Source organism: Telmatherina bonti (assembly GCF_933228915.1).
Source record: "Telmatherina bonti genome assembly, chromosome: 9".
Lineage (NCBI taxonomy): Eukaryota > Metazoa > Chordata > Actinopteri > Atheriniformes > Telmatherinidae > Telmatherina > Telmatherina bonti.
In genome coordinates this window covers 12,174,277-12,196,489 of record NC_136627.1, presented here as the reverse complement: position 1 = coordinate 12,196,489, position 22,213 = coordinate 12,174,277, and the positions used below count along the sequence as shown (strand labels likewise).

Sequence of the window (22,213 nt, the reverse complement as noted above, 5' to 3'; positions counted from 1 at the left end):
TAGTTATGCACCATTTTATGCGGATATTACTCGTCGAAACGTAACATTCTGGTGTTAGCACGGAACAATAAATGCACTGTTTTAATGCAACAAGGGGAACGTTGTTAAAAGCATGTGGGTTACAGGAGATAACATGTTATGCTTTGCATTGTTAGGAGAACAAGTCAGCAGTGCAGACACCTGAGCACTCTATTCACCACCACATGAACATCGACTGTTTTATTTCGCGTGTCCAGAAACAGGTAGAAATCTCCAAAACAAAGGTGGGTTTGTGGACCCTGGTTCCAGCTGGAAGGTGACGGATGATTGGCTGAATGGATGAGTGGCAGTTTTTCTAGGTTTTTCCTCCTCATTGCTAGAAGTACTTATGCATGCACGTTTGTGTGTGTGTGTGTGTGTGTGTGTGTGTGTGTGTGTGTGTGTGTGTGTGTGTGTGTGTGTGTGTGTGTGTGCGTGTGTTATTCTGAGGTCAGTCAGAGCCAGATCTCCTCGCTGCTTGTGCTGTTCACCTTGTAGATGTAGCCCACCATCGGGTATCTGGCGAAACCTGCAAGCCATTGGGAAGAAGAGAGGAAAAGAAATCAGAAGTAAGCACTGCTGTGCCTCTGCCCTGCAACTTAAACATAAGTGATGGAAAAAAAAGTACAAAAGGATGAGAGAGTATATCCCTGACCTCTTGCTGCGTATGCTAAAGACAGATCTTCCTCCTCCTCTGCTTTGTTTTCTTCTCCCACGCTGTTTTGCTGGGCGGCCTCTCGGGCTGATGAAGGAAACATGGAGGACGGAGCAGAGAGACATCATGATATATATATATATATATATATATATATATATATATATATATAGACATATATAGATATACATATATAGATATACATATAGATATATATCAGCCAGCTGCTGAGGAATGGAAACTGTAACGGTGAAAATAGTTCATGACTTAAAAGTCGATGGATCGTTTCTCCCTTCCGTCTCTGTCACGGCGTTATGTATGCTTCATTGGGATTAGCTTTATAATAAATACCAGGCAAACAGCTGATTTTCCTACAAACACAACAGTGGTTAAAGGTGGAGTATGTAAGATTTTCAATATTTTCAAAATAAATTTACTAAAAAAATAACTACAATCATAAAGATAGTTTTGTTTTTTTAAACATGTCCATATTTGATGTGTTATTAAATTACAAGTTTAATTAATGACAAAGGCCCTTCTTAAATGTTTGCCTACCAGTAAAAAAAAATGCTTTTTGTCATTTGTCATTAATTAAACATGTAATTTAATAACGCATCAAATATGGACAGACTGGAACCTACATGTTCAAAAAACTAATTATGATTGTAGTTATTTTATTATTCATTCATGCATTTTCCGAACCGCTTATTCCAATTCAGGGTCGCGGGGAAGCTGGAGCCTATCCCAGCTGGCTTTGGGTGACAGGCAGGGTACACCCTGGACAGCTCGCCAGTCCATCGCAGGGCCACACAGAGAGACGAACAACCACTCACGCTCACACTCACTCCTAGGGGCAATTTAGAGTGACCAATTAACCTATCATGCATGTGTTTTGGATGGTTGGAGGAAGCCGGAGCACCCGGAGAAAACCCACGCATACATCGGGAGAACATGTAAACTCCACACAGAAAGGCCACTGACCAAACCAGCCAAGGATTGAACCAGTGACCTTCTTGCTGTGAGGCCACAGTGCTAACCACTGCGCCACCGTGCAGCCCAGTTATTTTATTAGTTAATTTATTTTGAAAATGTTGAATATCTTACATACTCCACCTTTAACAGTCATCAGCCAAGTGAAGACGACTTACTGCACTTTAAAACTGAGAATCAGGGGGAGGATAAAGAGGTATTTAAGTGACTTTGAGCAAGGCATCATTGTTGCTCTGAGTATTTCAGAAACTTCTTGGATTTCCACACACAGTTATCTCTGCAGTTCACAGGCTCTGAAAAAGATCAAATATCCAGCGGGCAGCAAAATTTCTTGTTAATGTCAGAGGTTAGGGAAACATGGACAGTCGAGCTGGAGATGATAGAAAGGCAAGAGCGACTCAGACAGGCACTGTTTCCAACCAGGATATGCAGAATAGCATCTCTGAACAGAATAAACTTACAGTCTTAAAGCAGGTGGCCTACAGCAGCAGAAGAACACACATGTCCACTCCTAAGAACAGCAAACTGAGGCTACTGGCATTCTGGATGAAAGGATTAATCCTATCTGGTATTAATGGTTCAGACAGGTGTGGGGAATATTTTCTTGTGATGGAAACTTCCAGCAGGATGATGCACCATGTCACAAAGCTGAGATCATCTCCACCATGACGATGACCTCCCTGGTCTCCAGCGGCCTCCACAGTCACCAGATCTCAGTCCAGCAGAGCAGCTATGGGATGTGGTGGAACAGGAGATTCTCATCATGATGTGCAGCAACTGTTTGATGCTTCATGGAGCAAAATCTCTGACACTTTGCTGAATCTATGACACCAAGAAATAAGGCAGTTCTGAAGGCAAAAGGGCTCCAATCTGGTACTAGAAAGGTGCACCTGATAAAGTGTAAGTGTATAAATAATGGAGCCACTCTCAGTTTGGAGGTCACGGTGCTCCGATTACCACTGGCACCACCACGGCCTTCACGCCCTTCCAGTTTCTTCCTTCAGTGCTTTTCCAGCTTCTTGCATTACTTCTTCATGTTGCTGTCATTATGATCACTACATCTATCGATGCAACCTTCCTCTGTAGTTTGTCAGCTGCCACAATACCTGTCTGGTTAGTCTGGATCTGGACGCCTCACAGGATCTTCGCTCTGTCACTTCAACCACCTTCAGCTGCTTCCTCCATCGTTACTTTGGCACTTCTCACCCAACTTGCAAGACATGTTCCTATATTTAGTTTCTAAATGTGGGATTTAAAGCCGGTGTGATTTATAGAACTGATCACAAGGTGATGTCTGCTAGAAGGATTTATCTGTATCTCGATCAAACCACAAGGAGACAAAAAGCTCAGAAGGGAGTTTGAGCAACAGAAAACATGTTTTCCTATCATAGTTAAGGAATTTATCAGTTAAAGCATCATTTAGGAGGAAAATCTTTTATTATCTCTTCTGAATATACAGTCGACCTCAAATGTATTCATACCCTCCTAATTGATGGAAGGAAAAAAGCTGAAATTTCACAGCTGCCTGTGAAATAAGCAGAAATTGACAAAAGTAACAGTGAATAAAAATTTGATAAAAATTATTACATTATTCTCTAATTCTGGTTTCAATAGAAATACTTTATTAAGAAGTAAACAAATAAATAAAATTTTGTACATACATACATACATACATACATGTATATATATATATATATATATATATATATATATATATATATATATATATATATATATATATGTATATATATATATATATTCATGTATATATATATCTTTGTGTGTCCCAAAGATCCTAGCAGCTATGTTGTCGGGGGCTTTATGCCCCTGGTAGGGTCACCCATGGCAAACAGGGCATGAATGTTCCCTTGCCCGGACGCGGGTTACCAGGACCCCCCTCTGGAGCCAGGCCTGGAGGCGGGGTACGAGAGCGAGCGTCTGGTGGCCGGGCCTTCGCCCATGGGGCCCGGTCGGGCTTAGCCCGAAAGGGTTACACGGGCCCCACCTCCCGTGGGCTCACCATCTGCGGGAGGAGCTGTAATGGTCGGGTGCAATGTGAGCTGGGCAGCAGCAAGAGGCGGGGACCCTGGCGGTCCGATCCCCGGCTGCAGAAGCTGGCTCTAGGGACGTGGAACGTCACCTCTCTGGTGGGGAAGGAGCCTGAGCTTGTGCGCGAGGTTGAGCGGTTCCGGCTAGATATAGTTGGACTCACCTCGACGCATGGCTTGGGCTCTGGAACCAGTACCCTCGAAAGGGGATGGACTTTCTTCCACTCTGGAGTTGCTCATGGTGGGAGGCGTCGAGCAGGTGTGGGCATTCTCATCAGCCCCCAGCTTGGTGCCTGCACGTTGAGGTTTACCCCGGTGGATGAAAGGGTAGTTTCCCTCCGCCTCCGGGTGGGGGGACGGGTCCTGACTGTTGTCTGTGCTTATGCGCCGAACAGCAGTTCAGAGTACCCACCCTTTCTGGAGTTCTTGGAGGGAGTGCTGGAGGGTGCTCCTTCTGGGGACTCCATTGTTCTGCTGGGGGACTTCAATGCTCACGTGGGCAATGACAGTGAGACCTGGAGGGGAGTGATTGGGAGGCATGGTCCCCCCCCTCTGAACCCAAATGGTGTTTTGTTATTGGACTTCTGTGCTCGTCATGGATTGTCCATAACGAACACCATGTTCCAACATAAGAGTGTCCATATGTACACCTGGCATCAGGATTCCCTGGGCCGCAGTTCGATGATCGATTTTGTAGTCGTATCGTCGGACCTGCGGCCACATGCCTTGGACACTCGGGTGAAGAGGGGGGCGGAGCTGTCAACTGATCACCACCTGGTGGTGAGTTGGCTCAGGTGGTGGGGGAGGAAGCCGGTCAGATCTGGCAGGTCCAAACGTGTTGTGAGGGTCTGCTGGTGAACGTCTGGCTAAGTCCCCCGTCAAAGCGAGCTTCAACTCCCACCTTCAGCAGAGCTTCAACCATGTCCCGAGTGAGGCAGGGGACATTGAGTCCGAATGGGCTGTCTTCCATGCCTCTATTGCTGAGGCGGTCGGCCGGAGCAGTGGCTGTAAGGTCGTTGGTGCCTGTCGTGGCGGTAATCCCAGGACTCGTTGGTGGACACCAACAGTGAGGGATGCCGTCAAGCTGAAGAAGGAGTCCTATCGGGCCTTCTTGGCCTGTGGGACTCTGGAGGCAGCGGATGGGTACCGGCGGGCTAAGCGGCATGCGGCTTCGGCTGTTGCCGAGGCAAAAACTCGGGCATGGGAGGAGTTCGGCGAGGCCATGGAGAAAGACTTCCGGACGGCTTCGAGGAGATTCTGGTCCACCATCCGGAGTCTCAGGAGGGGGAAGCAGTGCTCCATCAATACTGTGTACAGTGGAGGTGGGGAGCTGCTGACCTCAACTCGGGACGTAGTGGGTCGGTGGAAGGAATACTTCGAAGACCTCCTCAATCCTACCAACACGTCTTCCGATGAGGAAGCAGAGCTGGTGGACTCAGGGGTGGACTCTCCTATCTCTGGGGCTGAAGTCGCTGAGGTGGTCAAAAAGCTCCTTGGCGGCAAGGATGAGATCCGCCCGGAGTTCCTTAAGGCTCTGGATGCTGTGGGGCTGTCCTGGCTGACACGCCTCTGCAGCATTGCATGGACATCGGGGGCAGTACCGCTGGATTGGCAGACTGGGGTGGTGGTCCCTCTTTTTAAGAAGGGGGACCGGAGTGTGTGTTCCAATTACAGGGGAATCACACTCCTCAGCCTCCCTGGTAAGGTCTATTCAGGGGTCCTGGAGAGGAGGGTCTGCCGGATAGTCGAATCCCGGATTGAGGAGGAGCAGTGTGGTTTTCGTGCTGGTCGCGGAACAGTGGACCAGCTCTATACCCTCTTTGGGGTCCTGGAGGGGGCATGGGAGTTTGCCCAACCAGTCTACATGTGTTTTGTGGACCTGGAGAAGGCATTCGACCGTGTCCCCCGGGGGCTCCTGTGGGGGGTACTCCGGGAGTATGGGGTACCGGACCCCCTTGTACGGGCTGTCCGGTCCCTGTACAACAGGTGTCAGAGCTTGGTCCGCATTACCGGTAGTAAGTCGGATTCGTTTCCGGTGAGGGTTGGTCTCCGCCAAGGCTGCCCTTTATCACCGATTCTGTTCATAACTTATATGGACAGAATTTCTAGGTGCAGCCGAGGTGTTGAGTGGATCCGACTTGGTGGCCTCAGGATTGGGTCCCTGCTTTTTGCGGATGATGTGGTCCTGTTGCCTTCATCTGGTCATGATCTCCAGCTCTGGCTTGAGCGATGCGCTGCCGAGTGTGAAGCGGCTGGGATGAGAATCAGCACCTCCAAATCTGAAACCATGGTCCTCAGCCGGAATAGGGTGGATTGCCCTCTCCGGGTCGGGAGTGAGGTCCTGCCTCAAGTGGAGGAGTTTAAATATCTCGGGGTCTTGTTCACGAGTGAGGGAAGGATGGAGCGCGAGATCGACAGACGGATCGGTGCGGCGTCTGCAGTAATGCGGACTCTGCGCCGGTCTGTCGTGGTGAAGAAGGAGCTGAACCAGAAGGCGAAGCTCTCGATTTACCAGTCGAACTACGTTCCTACCCTCACCTATGGTCATGAGCTGTGGGTCGTGACCGAAAGAACGAGATCTCGTATACAGGCGGCTGAAATGGGTTTCCTCCGCAGGGTGGCCGGGCTCACCCTTAGAGATAGGGTGAGGAGCTCGGTCATCCGGGAGGGGCTCAGAGTAGAGCCGCTGCTCCTCCGCATCGAGAGGAACCAGTTGAGGTGGCTCGGGCATCTGGTCAGGATGCCTCCTGGACGCTGGAGGGATTATATCTCTCGGCTGGCCTGGGAACGCCTCGGGATCCCCCCCGCAGAGTTGGCAAATGTGGCTGGGGAGAGGGAAGTCTGGGCTTCCCTGCTTAGGCTGCTGCCCCCGCGACCCTACCCCGGATAAGCGGCAGAAGATGGATGGATATATATATATATATATATATATATATATATATATATATATATATATATATATATATATATATATATATATCAGACATAAACTAATATTCTGTTGAACAATCCTTTGATGTTTCCACTACAGTCAGGTGTTTTCTGTGCCTGTCAATCAGACTTCTGCACCCATATGACACGTATTTTGTCCCACTGTCCCTTCTTTAATAAAAGGAAATGAATGCATTTGAGGACGACTGTACGTGTAAGTTTTTGTTGCCCCTGTAAATTTGGAAACTCTTACCTTTTCTCAAAGTGCTGAGGTCGTTGAGCTGCATGTTGGCAGGCAGAGACATGTTTTCTCTGGGGATGTGGGTCTTATCTGCTTTCTCTGTCTTCAGATTTGCAGACTCACTGTGAGTGATTTGGAGAGATAGCAAACTTGGATCAGAGGTGTTATTGATCTTTAAGATGGACATAAAGTTTCCTTAAGAGCAGAAAAATGCTTCCATCATTGTTTCCTTCCAGTCTGCTAATGGTGCTAACATGAGACGAGACACATCTTAAAGTTGTCCCCATGTGCAGAAGGGTTGTCTTAGAATGCTATAATAATATGAGGAGAGAGAAACCAAAATCTGCTGACGTTCTCTACAATTTGGAGGATTGTACAAAATGTAATATTTGGATCCTATTAGCATATTACAGAACAGCTGAGTGTTCACAGTGTGTGAAGTGCTAATGTTCACAATATTGTGTAAATAAAAAAGGTGTTAATGGATAATTATACAATAAAAAAACTGATTTATAGTTACTGAAAATACCTTTGAGCATCTTTGTAGGATTTTTGGAAGTTTTCATTACTAACAACATGATTAGACAAAGTTTAACTTATGTGTTTAAGGACAAATTGAAACATTTTTCTATTGTCTCTTTTTTTTTTTCCTTATAGCTTCAAGGCATTTTTGTTGTTTAATCAACTTGTTTTGATCTGACCTTCCTCACAAATATAGTTGGGTATCATCTGGACAACCATGGAAATTATCATTGTGTTTCCCAACACCTTTGCCGAGGAGACGCATACATAAAGAGACCATTATTGACCCAAGCACTGACCTCTGTGGGACACCAAAGACACAACTTAGTCAGAAAAACTGGAATCCAGCTGATAGATGTGACTTTAACCAGTCAAGTACAGTCTGTTTAATCCTGATTATATCTAAAGATATCAAATGCATTACTGAGATCTAAACTTGGCTCAAAAACCAGGGAAATCTGTGTTTGGTTGATTATTTCTCCCTGTTTATACTACCAACTTGAGTTGTTACTGGAAAGCCTGATTAGTCACCTTTACAGCGAGGTAGAACTTGGAGGGATTGTCTGTGAAATAAACAACATGACTAAGTGTGAAGATTGTGTCAAGTGTAGCTGCGTCTCCATTACACTTTTCAATTACACTTAAAAAAAAAAAAAGCGATATTTTGTATGTTTTGTTAAACAACACTTGCGATTTTCGGGTGTTTCCATTGAACAGTTAAGCACATTAGCCTTAAATCTCATAAAATTTCGTTAATCTCGCGATATTTTACGGAAATTGTGGTTTATGTTAAATAGGCACGTATGGTTATTTTGGGGTTTCTACTTGCTGCAGATTTTGCTACAGATTTTCTAAGCGTTTTTCCCACATTTTCTTTTCTAAAACTCTGAAATGTGCTGTTGTTTGTTCTGCGCTGCGCTATTTGTACTGGAAATGAACTGGTCATGACGCCCTAAAATCGCCGTAAATGCGAAAAAAGTGTTTTCGTTTCATTTTGCTATACATTTCTATATCTAAACGTCTGAAAAACAAACCTTATGACAGCGTAAAAAACTTTTAGCGATGTTTGAGACTTTTTTACGAAATGTAGGAGTTTTCATTGGCAGTTTTTTATTGTGATATTTCGTTTTTGCGCAATTCTAGGTGTAATGGAAATGCACTTGTGCCTAAACCAGCTTTGATATTCTTCCCCTGGTTTTTAGTTTTGTTTTGTGTTTCTTGGCTGATTGGATGCTTGCAGTTGGGTTAAGGTCTGACTATGATCGAAGTGTAATGATCTGCACTTTGTGGGGAAGGTGGTTGCCACCCTGTAGGATGAGCTCAGGTCCTAGATTCTGCAAATACAAGATTTCTACTGGCTACATTCTCATATGTCTGCTATGTCAGCTTTGTGCCATTTAGATGTTAGTCAGACACCTGTGATTGACACACGCCTGGTAAAAATAAGAACAAATGCCAGCAGGAGACTGGCAGGAGATTTTGTCACATTTTTAGAGGTACTACCAACATGTTTTACTGTACGGCTCATTCCACAATTGTAAGATCCTTACAATTTATTATTGTTGTTGTAAAGATGGTCCATACAAAATAAACTGCTGTTATTAACCCTTTGATGCATCATGTCCACTACAGAGGACACCCATCTAAAGGCTGTTTTTTAGTATATTCGTAAGTAAGGATGGTATATTTTTGCCACTTTATTGGATATTAATAATTTCACCCAACACACTTACTGATGAATAAACAAACAGACATATACACATAATTACCAAGTGTACCTCAGTGATAAAACAGACAAGAAAAGGATAATGTATTGGTTTATAAATATTTCTATAGAACAGATCAAATGAATAAACCAAATAAAAAGTCAAATAATATTAAAGACACAGGAAAGTGTCTGTAAATATCTGTAAAGGTAAAATATTTTATGTGTAAAGGTAAAATATTTTATATAATTCATGCTTTAAAGAGTTAAAGGGAAAAAAAATTTTAAAAACACAATTTTTTTTACATTTTTATGCCAGTTTTAATCTGAAATAAGTCTACTTTTGGAGCCTATTAGAAAAGTTAATAATAACTCCTTCCAGTGCTGTTTCTGTGCTGTAATGTGGTCTCAATCTGGACTGTAACTTTCAACAACCCATTTCTGATTAAATAGTTGAATAAAAGACTTGCAATGATTCTTTTGAAGATTTTGTAGGAAAAAAAAAATGCTGGGTTGAATATAACTGTCCACAACAGCAGAATCACGAGGAACATGTCTAACTTAGGGTTTAATTGTAGCACTCTTAAATCCCTGCATCGTCTGCCCATAAAGATAGACTGATCAGAGCTAATATAGCAACATTTAACAGCTTAGTTGTGAAAAGGTCCTAAAGTCATGTCAGTAGTTTATATCATCCAAGTTGCATTCAAGCGGCGGCTGCAGCTCAGGAAGTAGAGCAGTCGTTCCATTCCAGGTTTCTCCTGACTGCATGCTGAAGTGTCCTTGGGCAAGACACTGAACCCCAAGAACCCCGATAGACACCACAATCTGTCTATCGGGGTGTGAATGTGTGTGACAGAGAAAAAGCACTTGGTATTTTCAAGTGTTGTGTGACTAGTTAAGATGACTAGAAAAGCGGTAAATAAATGTAGTCTATCTACTTTGAAGACTTCTATGTATGGTGCAGCAGAATATAAATCAGATTTTACATCTTTTTCATGATACATGTTTGAGGAAATGCAATTTTTTTTCTAACTGAATAATGAAAATTAAAAAAAAGCTATTTGTAAAAGAAAAAGAATAGAGGTCATGAAGTCATGGCTACTGAGAAGCAAAAGACTGTGGCTAATGAATAAGTAATAGTTTCACTGATGGGTTGGGGTATGCAGCACACTATCACATATCTAACCTTTCTAGTTGTCAGCTGTGAATTATACCAGGACATATATTCATCAGACTGTAATACGCTCTGCGCAAAAGAGCATTTTATCAAGCTGTCAGTTTTTTCCTTTAAACATTAAAACAAGCATTGTTTAAAGAAGGTCTAAGAAACGTTTTTTTATGAATCGGTCATTTTGTAACTCAAGAAAAAAATGATTATCTTATAGCTAAATCAATGTATTTATCAGTCTTGCATGTTTAAAAGTTGCTGGATTCACATTCATATTCCTGGTCTTATTAAAAAAAAGTAAGTTGTTTTTTTTGGTTTTTTTTTTACCTTTTCTTAGTCATCAGAATCTCCACCGGCTCGTCTGCAACATAAGACAAAAGAGTGTATTAGTCTGCTGAAATATAATCTAGCATTTCTGTCATAGTAGCACACTGGGCTCACCAATGGACTTGCCCTTGTTTTTTTGCATTAGGCAGAGAACTATGAGACTGAGGATAAGGAGGGCCATGAAGGCCATGGATCCTCCAGTCACTATCCCCAGCATGGGAACCTCCACACTAGACTGCAGGAACTCTGAAGAACACATAAGAAAGAGAAATAATCATTCCTTCATGGTTTCAGAGCCTAATTTTAGTCTGGACAAATGTCTAAAATGAGCTTTTGACAGGTTGGTTTGTAGCAATAAACTAAAAACACAAATTTATTAAGAGTTTGATGGACTTTGAAAGGTCCCAAATCAAACTGTTGCTTTCACTGCCTAATATTTGTACATTTTAAACAAATTGTATTCAACAATTTCTTGTTCCTTGCTGAGTATTGTGTGTTTGATCACTAACCTGCCAGTGTGAGGTTGCTCTGCACCGTTCCCAGACTGTTACTGGCATTTAGTGAGATGTTCCCTGATAGGCTGCTCAGTGTGACCCTCAGCGTGTGATTGGTCAGCCAGGGGTAGCTTCGTGAATCCAGGATGAGGAAATCCGTAGTGTTAGCAACGAGCTGGCCTGACTGGTCGACAAAGGTGATGGTGGCAGGCGGGTTGGACCGTACCAAGGCAAAGAAGACCAGGGAGAGGCCTGGGTCTGAGGTTTCACTGTAGTGGGCTTTTACCCTGAGGATCTCTGGCTGGACTGGGGCACAGAGGAGAGGGGCGACCTCATTTACCTTGTTAATTCTAAAAGAAGTGGTTTAAAATCACTGTAATTCACAAAGACTCACACTGGACATTGAGTGTAACCGTGGCGTTATAGCTCTCTCCTGTCCTGGGGTTCGATGCAACACACACCAGCTCCCTGTCCCACTTTCTAGCCCGCAGAGAGAAGGTGCTGTTGTGGTTGGTCCCTGGTCTCATGATCTCTGAATCTTTTTGTGATGTCATCACAAGACGGCCACGGTTTGGTGACGGCTCTCTCTGCTGCTCCCCGTTCAGGTACCAGGTCAGCAGAGGAGGGGCGCGAGGGTCCCAGCCGTCTGCTTGGCAGTTGAACCTGTGTGTCATGTTCTCCTGCAGGGTCACAGCTGCCTGGTGCCATCCATCAATTTTTGGGGCGGGCTCAATTGCTCCTGTAGATACAAGAATAGCATTGATCTAATGTAGGATGTATCATAAAGGTACAACAACAATTTCCTGTATTAGCCTTAGTTTTGCATTTAAAATTACTTTTTTTTACAGGTTCACCATTTTAATTAGATAACCCACTCAGAGGTTAATGTACATTAATTAAATAAATAGCTTTTTTTCATACTTTAGCACCACATGATACTTTATGTATGAAAGGCTCTGTTTTAGCTCCCTTTTCTTTAAGTTACTTCTTTTATCTCCTCTGATTGGTTATTTGGCCTGCTGTGTTCAGGAAGTATTAGGCGTCACCTGCATGAACATTTAGGGGGAAAGATGCAACATATTGCTGCAACAAACTTTTAACTCAAAAGTTAGCTGAGGCTAGCAGTGGGTTTTCGCCATGTCATAACTTCTCAAGAGCATTTGAGACCAAACTATTTCTTTACAATTTTATATGGACAAAAGAGTCACAACTAATTTGAAATTTTTTTTAAAGCAACACATCTAAACTTTACCTTATTGAATCACTGATGTGCTCCTTTACGAAAGATAATTTAGCATCTGTATTACATCCTGTCTCTTCCCTGAGCTCTCTCCAGCGACTTAAAGTCAGTCCAGTACTGACCCTCATCTAATCTCTTGCTTTGCCCTTTTCGCTCTTTGTTTTCATTGTTTCTTCTGATATTCTGCTCCTAAGTTTCTTTGCTGAATCAGACACAGTGCATGTTTGTTATGTTGGTGCTTGACTGAGAAACAGAGATGGGGAATGGTTAAAGTCGATTCTTGTATTCGTCAGTCTCAAGCTCTACATCATCTCACTCTTCTCTCTTACATTCACTCGGTTTTTTTCCACAGAGCCTCCTGGTGGTGAAGGGAATAGATTTTTATTTAGTCCCCATCATAAGAGTCTTTCACATATAGAAGTGTCTGGAAACACAACAGCGTTCAAAATGGCCACTTTGTTGAATCCAGTTGCTAGCGTGTGATAAGGTACCGTAAAGTGAAATTCTGCAGTAAAATTATGTGAAGAGCAGTTTCTCAGCCTCAGGGCATCAATGGGCAACAATGGCTCCAAGAATGTTTACAGTAGATGTCATTGTGCAATAAAACAAGCCAGAAGAATCCAGTTTCAAAGTAGGAGTGATGTAGTGCAACTTTAAACAAAGCACAACCTGCTAACAAGCTCGCTAAGCTTGCTGTGATAACATTTTACATCTTTGGGAAAGTAGAAAAATGACCAATAACAAGATATTTAGGTAAAACAAGCATGTATGTGTGCATTAGCATGTGTTTTACCTGTCCAGGACAAGGCCAACGTGTTGAAGAACACAACAGCAGAGCCCGATGCCCACGTCCTTAGCCACACAGTCTCCATACTGGCCCAAGCACGACAGACACACATGCATCTATCTGTACATACACAAAAAGGTTTGTATCGTTGCAAACATTTAAATAAGCCCCCTGCTAGAATCACAAGTCATACCTATGGAGATAAATCAAATTCAAAATCAGTTCTGTGCATTTATTTCTTCATCCAGATGATAGTAACATTTCATTTTGAAGAAATATGAACAATAACTTTCCACTTTGTTGTATTATAGAACGAATATCTAATTCTATAATATCAGTTTTGATAGCTTTGGATCAAATGGCTGAAATCCTCTGGAGCTACGTAGATTGACAGGTTTTGATTTGAGACTCTTGTAAATCCACTCTGCAGACATAAAAGGTCTGAAGAAAGAGAGGACAGAGTCTCTGAAAGGAAAAGACAAAATCAAAGTCAACACTGCCATCACACAGTGACACGGCTCTCACTGCTCAATAATTCACTGTCTGTGTAGTTTTGATCTGCAGACTTACCGTCATCACTACAAAACAAAACATTCACAGTCCTGCTTGGATCAATGTGCACAGAAATAAAGTGTGTGTGTGTGTGAGGAGGGGGGGCTGCTTGCTGTGTAGGTCATGTGATCTGAGTGAGTACCTCGGAAGGAAGCAGGAACTGAGCCATCAATGAAGCACATATAATCCTACATAGCAAATCCGGGTCTAATCTTTTCACTCATGCATACGATATGAGCTGAAAGCTCCTTAGATTCAGGTTAAAGATGCTTCACACTGACAAAACTGATAAGCAGGGGAGAGCTATGTGTCAGTGTATCCCTCCACACACACACACACACACACACATACACACACATATGTGTTTAGTCAGGCTTGCATGCAGATGTGTGCTCAGACATACAGAAAGATGTCCTGTACAGCAAACACACAGGATTACCTCAGCCCTTTTTGCAGATGCCGTTGTGATTCAGACTGCTGGAGCTCCATGGCAGCAGAGAAGGAGAGGAGAGGAGGGAGAGAGCGAAGGAGGGTGATGACAGCGGCGAGATGAGAGGCAGCCTTCCCTGACTCACTTGCTCTCCCATCTGCGTACACTCATAGGCTTACACACAAACATTTGGCTCTCTGCAGGATACGGAAACCTCCAGCAGCAGCTTTCACTGGCTGACGCAGGCAGTCGCCCTGTCGCCACTCTCAGGAGTAGAGAGCAGGGAGGGGAGGTGGGAGGAAGAGAGGGAAGGAGACGGAAGAGAGGAGAGCCATGGCAAGGAAAGAAGTAGAGGTTGTACATAGAGAGAGAGAGATGGGAAGGAAGTGGAGGGTGGAAACAAAGAGGCGTGAGGAAAGGAAGACAGCTGATGTGGGAGAGGAGAAGAGAAGGAGCTCCATGCAAAGCAAAACATCAGCCTTTAACAGTCTGGAATTTGTTGTGGAAAAGCAATCCACTACTTCAGCAGGAAACTTTGCCACCATCCATCATTCCTATCTACAATGGGGGCATGTCATAGTAACCCCATTATCTGCACAGTCTGAGCTCTGCTGCTTGCGACTGAAAAGCCTCTGCAGTGCAGCTGTGCAGACCAAAGCAGCAGCATGCAGAGAAAAGGCACTGCAGCTAAAAAGCACACAATAGAAGCAAGCTCATAGAAAAAGAGTCCGCATGTGTGGTCAGCTCACTATGAGACTAAAAGAGGGGAAACAGAACTTGATTTTCTGTGAAGAAACGCTCATGATCCTCTGTTAGTTAGAAGTCCCTCTTTAAATGTATTATTATCATGAAACTTGACCGTTCCTGGCACAATGACAAGAAGGTCAAGAGACGTTAAGTTTAAATAAACTTTTTGTGCCATTCAAGTGAAACCAGCTTTCCTTTTGTTATGACACAAATACTCCCCCCCAGAATCCCTGTTGAGCTGTCTGAACTCAGTGAAAACCTGAATATAAGCCAACCTAATCAAACACAAATATCGGCCGTGGCCCCCAAAGCCATGCTCCAGAAGATTAGTGTAATACTCGTATTGATGGTTGCCCATCTCTCCATCCTCAGAGGTTTGCACTTTCTCATTGTGGTTCTGAATTTCACGCTTTAATTCCAGGCTCATACCGTGTTTGTCATCAAAGTATCTCTCAAGTTTGACCCTCACTCACATCCTCTGTAGCTGAGACCCTCATCATCACCCTGATGAACCATTACAATGGGGTCTTGTCCGGGATTTCTATCACCAGCCTCCAGCTGCAAGACTTCTAACATGTACTAAGTTGTGGCTACATATAACTGCTACCCTTATAAATCTTTACTGGCACCTGTTTAAGTCTACAACCTTCTGTCATAATGACCCTGAGCACCCACCTGGCCTCTTTTACATTATATAGACTCCCTCCCATGCTGTAATCCCTAGTTCTATGTCTGCTACTGTTAGCACTGTTAGGTTGAATGGTTACTCTAAATTGCCCCAAGGAGTGAGTGTGTGTGGTTGTCTTTCTCTCTGTGACGGACTGGCGATTTGTCCAAGGTGTACCCCACCTCTTGCCCAATGATTGCAGGGGTAGGCCCCAGCTTTCCACGACCCTGAATTGGACCAAGCTGTTAAGAAAATGGATGGCTGGTTCTTGTGATGCATCCTTTGAGTCCTTAAAATACTCAATACAAATCTTAGTTATTGTCATTGTTCAGTTCAAACAATACACCGATCATTCACACACAGTTTTTCTAGCAACACAACTTTGTCTATTAAAGAGCCCTGACAGCTGGATTTTTGTTGTTGCTACCGATTCATGAACAAATTCTAACAAATATTTGGTGCAAAGTGAGATAAACCTCATGCAAGTAGGTGACGAATGTAAACTCTTTCTGTATTCTGCATCAGCACTGTGTGTGTAGGTAATTATTAATTATTCTGCTCAGACTGTTTATATTTTATAAGGAGAGTATAAAAGTCCTGAAACCACTAGATGTGATGACTGTGCAAACCGAAACGGTCAGTAATGGTGAGGAAATACTGATAACTGGGATTTGGCTCAAAAATGTTCTTGTTCTGAGTTAAGTGCTTGTATTGCAGATTAAAGTCACATCTGAACCCTTACATTCTGTTCTGGTCACATTTGACCCGTTTTGACATTTGGCCACTGTAAAATGACCCTTTTTTCTGCTTGAATTTTGCTATCTTGTGATGGCCGAAGCCTCACAAGGTTTCTCACGTTACATTTCTTTCCAGACAAATATTTAACACTAATTATTTAGATGTTTACCTTGCATTGGTGGCTTGGATTGCACATTTAGGAAGAATGGGAGGTTATGCATTTGTTTAACATGTCTCTCTTGTCTTGAGTTACCATAGTCCTCAAGTTACCGGGTGGAGGAAAGGCTGGGCGAAGGCTGAGGAACCTTAAATCCAGTCAGAGGCTCATCAGGCTCCACCAAGTGCTGTCAGAGTTTTCAGGTTTAATTTTGAGTTTCTGTCTACACTGCAAAAACTCAGCCATAAAAAAAGAAGAAAAAAAATACAAAAATTAGGTAAATGTTGCTTAAAATAAGATAAATTATCTGCCAACAGAACAAGAAAATTTGGCTTGTTAAGACTTCCCAAAACAAGTAAAAATACTCTTAAAACAAGAGGAATTCTCTGGCATAAAAAATAAGAACTATTTTACCTTTAAAAAAAATAAGCATATGTGTACTCAATTTAAGATTTTTTTTTTTTAGTTACACTCATTAGTCTTCAGGTCTATTTACCTCAGAGGACTGATTTGTTTGTTGAGTTACACTTGTCAGTATTGTTGTATTTATTTGACATTTTTAAAGGTCAGCTAGTTTATTCATTTCTTTGAGTTTTTGTATTAATTTTGGGTGAAAAATATTTTTTAATGACTGTTTCCTCATTTTTTCACTGCTTGCTTCCTGAAAGTCCTAAATACATAGATGTAAACAAATGTAATGTCATAAAAGCTTATTTTTTGTGGGTGTTACAAATCATTGGAGGCTGTTTCAGGTCATATCTAACACATAAGTATTGAGATGAATTTAGATGTGCAAGTGTGGGTCACATCTACGAAACTGAAGGTTTTATTTGTTTTGTCTTCTAAGTGATGAATATTGACTTAATATTGATAACTAGGGGGGTGGCGTTTGGTTCAGCTGGTTGAACAGCAGGTTCATGTGCAGAGGCTTTTCCACAAGGTGGCTTTTTGCTGCATGTCAAACCCTCTCTCTGTCTGACCTCCTTTTCTCTCCACTAACTGTACAATAAAGGCAACTAAAGCCAGAAAATCTTTGAAAAAAATATCCATAATCTTATGCGATATATCTATTAATACAATATTCAATGGTTACCATGGTAAAACAGAATGAAACAGTATATTTCAACAGTTGTAGAAAGTTCAGACCATTTTTTAAGTAAAATTATTGAAATATTGAAGTTATTATGGCTTGTGTTTATGCTTTATGTAAGACGGGACATATTATGTAGTAATAGATGTTTCTTTGCAGGAAAAAGCGTTATAAAAGCTAAAAACCTCCCTGGTGTCTAAAATGTTTATGGAGCATAAATATTTTTTAGACTGATTGCTTTTGCCTTATTTTTTATTTCATTTTTACATAAGATAATCATTTTACTCTTAATAATTGGTACCTAAATCCATTCAGTCATTTTCTTTACTGCTCAGTACAATGAGGGTCATGGGAAGGTGGAGTCTATCCCAGTATCCATTGGGCGAGAGGCAGGGTACACCCTGTACAGGTCACTATTCCATTACAGGTGATCGATACCTTATTCCCTAAAACATAAACTCCTTTTTATAAAGCTCTCATTTACATACACTGCCTCTTTTTCGCAGTCTGTGCCCCTGACTGACCCCTGATCAAAGATTTTTCAGACCTGGCCCATCTATCCATTAATTTAGCTGAATATTAATCAGTGGTCTTTCTTCAAATATTTGTTTAATTTAGTTTTCTTAGTTGATAGTTTCAACTTAAATTACTCCTAAAAGGCAGAAACAATGCAAAGTGTTCCTCCAACAGAGATATCAGATCTTATAGATTTTATACAACTTTAATAACATTCTTCTCCACTCAAGCTGATGAAATCACCCGCAGAAAGCAATTTAAAGGGATTTTTAAAAAAATCCAAACTGGCTTTATTTGACAGAAGCAGGAAAGGGAACACGAAGTAGATGTCAGCCCTGGATTTAGACGGAGCAGCTAAAGGCCCCGGGACTGGCCTTAAACCTGGAACTGCTGCAGTCTCAGTGCATGGCACAGCTGACCAGACCATCAAGCTACACCACCTAGGAAACAGTTTGAAGTATATGAAATGCACTCAGAGTAGGGGCATAATTCAAAAGTTTGATCAGAATGCACTCATGTTATTTAATAGGTAACAATATGGTGACTCAGCATTGTGTGAATACTTCAGCAAATCAGAGTAATGTACTTTTTATGGGATTAGATGAACGTCTGCAGTAAGTTAGAGGCGGGTAGTAAGTCATGGCACTCATAGCAGGTGAAGTTATAGTGTTATTTATATGTCATTTAATGGATATAAAGTAGGAGTTATTTGGGAAGGCCAAATTTAAACACCTGCAGAGACACAGAGAGAAAAGTTCAGAGGCTTTTCATTTATTCATGGCCAAATGTCGAAACAAGCAGTGGCTGTGTCTGAAGTTGGAGGAGCTCGAAGGAAATACTGAATACAAGTAAAACAAAAAGGTTTTCTTTCATGAAACTGAAATTAAAGCAAGATTTCTGAAGCGTCTGCAGCAGGTAACACACACACGTCAAGCTTTTTAAATTATTTCTTTATTTATATATATTTATTTATTCATCTCAGTTTGGTTGATATTTTTAATCATTGTTGTTGCACTTTAGTATTTTTGTACTCAACAGAACTTAACATAAAAAACAACAACAAAGAAAGACTTTAAAAATGAACCAATAGAAAAAAAACAAAACAAAACCAAATGAATGTGAAAACAGGGTGGATGTGGAGCAGAGAGCTGGTTTGCGGTTTGCTGGGATGGAGCAAAGAGAAAGCCAGGATGGAAGAGCAGGGGCAGAAAGAGGGGAGGGAGGGGGGTGTAATGATCGGTCTGATCGGGCTTAATTTGTGTGAGAAGCAGTTTGCTCTGTTACTTTCAGGATTCGTGCAGTGCCTTCCATTCCCTTGGAGCGGTCCCTTCTAGAAATCCCTCTTCAGCCGAACACAACCGTGGTGCTGAAGGTTGTTTTCTCTTTTTTTAAATCCTGCAACAGGATGCGAAACATGCCAATGCCTTCCATTCCAGTCATTTCCCTCCTCCTCCTCCCCTCAGCAGCTTCAATCTTTTCTTTTCCAAATCTGTTTTGGCTTGGTGTAAACAACAACAACAACAACAAACAAAAAAAAAAAAAAAAAAAAAAAAAAAAAAGGTGGAAAGATCTGGAAGAGAACGGAAGCAGAGCCGATTCTTACAGGACAGTTTCTGACACCAAAGCAGTGTTTATGCCCACACGTTCCTCTCGTCTTACAGTAAACATCAGCTGCATCGAGTCTGAACAGGGTTGAGTAATGGTAATAAAGGAAGTGCCATGCTGGAAATGGAAAGCACCAGCGCAGCACGACACCATCTACAGCTTTCAGGCGTAAACAGCAAACAGTATGCAGATAGTGCAGCCAGGCATTTTTCCATCTGGCCTGTACAAATATCATTTTTGCACAACAGTCTCTTCATGGCCAAATATTGGAGGAAAGACAGAACTTAAAACATCAAAATGCTTAAAAAAAAATAGGAGAAAAAAAAAAAAAGGAGAGAAGGGAGATTCAGTCCTCTGCTGTGGTCCCCGGTGTGCAGCAGCCTCCATCTGGCTGCAGATCAGCAGAGGGCAACAGACCGGGTGAGACATGTTTAAGGTGTGCACGCCCTGCCCTGCTCTGAACGCAACCTTGTATTCCTTTGTTGCTGCAGGAGCTTCAATAATTCATTCCTATGGACACCTCCTGAAATGTTTCCCTTTATATTTGGAGGTTGGTCCAGGTGTATCCAACGACGACAGGAGCCATTATCAGTTTGTGAAACGCAGCTGTCGCCTCCTCCCACCCTCCTCTTAGGAGTCCAACAAAAAGCAGAACGGGAAGAAAACAGGTGTGGCTGATAAAAAAGAAAAAAGAAAAACGGGCAATTGTAGCGGTAGTTTCCTCCACGGTTGCCATAGTAGCAACATAAGCAGGAGAAGGAGGGGCGTGTCCATAAGGCGCCATCTGATCTGAAGCCGAAGCAGAAGAGGATGATGGGAGGATCACAGCAGACAGGGGGAGGGAGAAACTGAGGTGGATTTGTCCATTTCCACGCTTGTGATGTTTGGATGATATGTCAGCTATTTTACAAGTTATTCCCTTTTTTTTTATTTTTTATGTCCGTTTTGTTTTTCTTTTGTTTATTGTCAAGTCTCTGTAGCACCCAATCCAACCCAGACAAAGCCCAAAGCCTGACCCTGTATCGCTGGCCTCAACTACCCCGTTAACATAAAAACAGGCCCAAACATCAACAAGAATGACACTCACAACATCAATTGAAATGATACCTTAAAAAGCAACACAAAATAATTACTCTCTTCTTATTCAAGTGTCTCAATATAATAACATTAAAATAATAAGAACAGTTGTTTTTCTGACAGAAAGAGCGCAGTCTCTCTTCTCTCTGTCCTCTTTTGGCTAGAAATCTCAAAATTCATAAAGCAAAAGAACAAAGAAAAAAAAAACATTTTAAAGACATCTCAAAAATACAAACAATAAACAATACTAATTTAAAAAAAAACATAAAAAACAAAAAACAAAAAAAAAACAACTGAAAAAAAAGAAAAAAAGAGTAAAAACAAAACAAAAAAAAAACGTAATAGCTTTCTATACATGGCATCACTGTACAAGGATAGGAGGAAATGTCTGGTAAAACTACCCACAATGCAATACGTCACTGACGGAGAAGGGTGGAGAACATTGGGTGGGGGGGGGGGTAGAAAAGCAGGGTAACAGTATGGAAAAGAGCAGGGAACTGCGAGGAGCTGAGGAACCCGACAGAGGATAGCTTGAACCCAAAGTGCAGAATTACTTTAGTCATCAACAGAACATTGTTGTCCTCCTTGCAACACACAACTGTTTTCCTTTAATAATAATAATATTCAGTATAATAAACAGAAACAGAAAACAGTAATAAGAGTAACCATACAGACCATAATGCCTACACTGATATTAACTGTAAAAATGAATAAAATCTTTAAAAAAAATAAAAACAAAACAATGACAGAACAGAAAAAACAAAACAAAAGCTGGTTTGTCCTGTGCGATGTCACTGAGCTCCATCTTTGGACAGAGCTTTTTTTGGAATCTGACCCTAAACACCCATCGCTGCTGAGACTTCAGCCCCATCTGGAAACATCTACTGCAACGCCTGCAGAAGCACACTGAGCTTCATACACGCCATTTCCCCTTTGTCTGAATCACACACACACATATAAACACACTCACACAGACACACTCCAGCCAAAATGTAAATACTTTGGGTTTGCGGCAGCAGTGTGTGTCTGCGTAGCTGGACTCCAGGATCTTAAAAGCATGACTGTATCAACGCGTCGGCCGGTGAGGCACATGATGAACGTATGCCAACAGCTAGGAGGTGGAAACAGGGAGGTTCAGGTCAGGGCTGCAGGGGGGGTGTGACATGGGCCAGGTTGGCCGGAGAGGGAGGGGATGGGAGATGGGGGAGGTCGAGTTGAAAAAGGGAGGAGTGGAGCCCCAATCTATCCCGTACGGGAGCTGAAAAGAGGAGACAACCTGCAGCAAAGAATGCTGGATGTCTGTGCAGAAAATGCTGGCACTTTAACCTTTGAACCCCCCCCCATCCCCAACAAAAAAAACAAAACAACAAAAAACCCAAGAATGTCTACACCCACCCACATTCCCCCTCTCTCGCGTAGACTGCCCTCTGAGGGACAGATGGAGACAGACAGATGGACATAGATCGCCCCTGCTTGGGCAGACGAAGGTGGTTTGGCGTGATGCT

At 42.4% G+C, this 22,213-nt stretch overlaps 1 protein-coding gene across 1 annotated transcript; it reads right to left on the bottom strand.

Annotated features, from left to right (window-relative positions):
- Positions 1 to 473: 473 nt before the first annotated feature.
- tmem25 (transmembrane protein 25) lies at positions 474 to 13,214 on the bottom strand (the record flags this gene model as incomplete). Its single annotated transcript, XM_079246557.1, has 8 exons — positions 474 to 547; positions 674 to 760; positions 6,896 to 7,005; positions 10,609 to 10,642; positions 10,723 to 10,854; positions 11,118 to 11,408; positions 11,497 to 11,841; positions 13,136 to 13,214. The coding sequence occupies 8 exons, from the start codon at positions 13,212 to 13,214 to the stop codon at positions 474 to 476; spliced, it is 1,152 nt and encodes a 383-aa protein (XP_079102683.1).
- Positions 13,215 to 22,213: the final 8,999 nt, after the last annotated feature.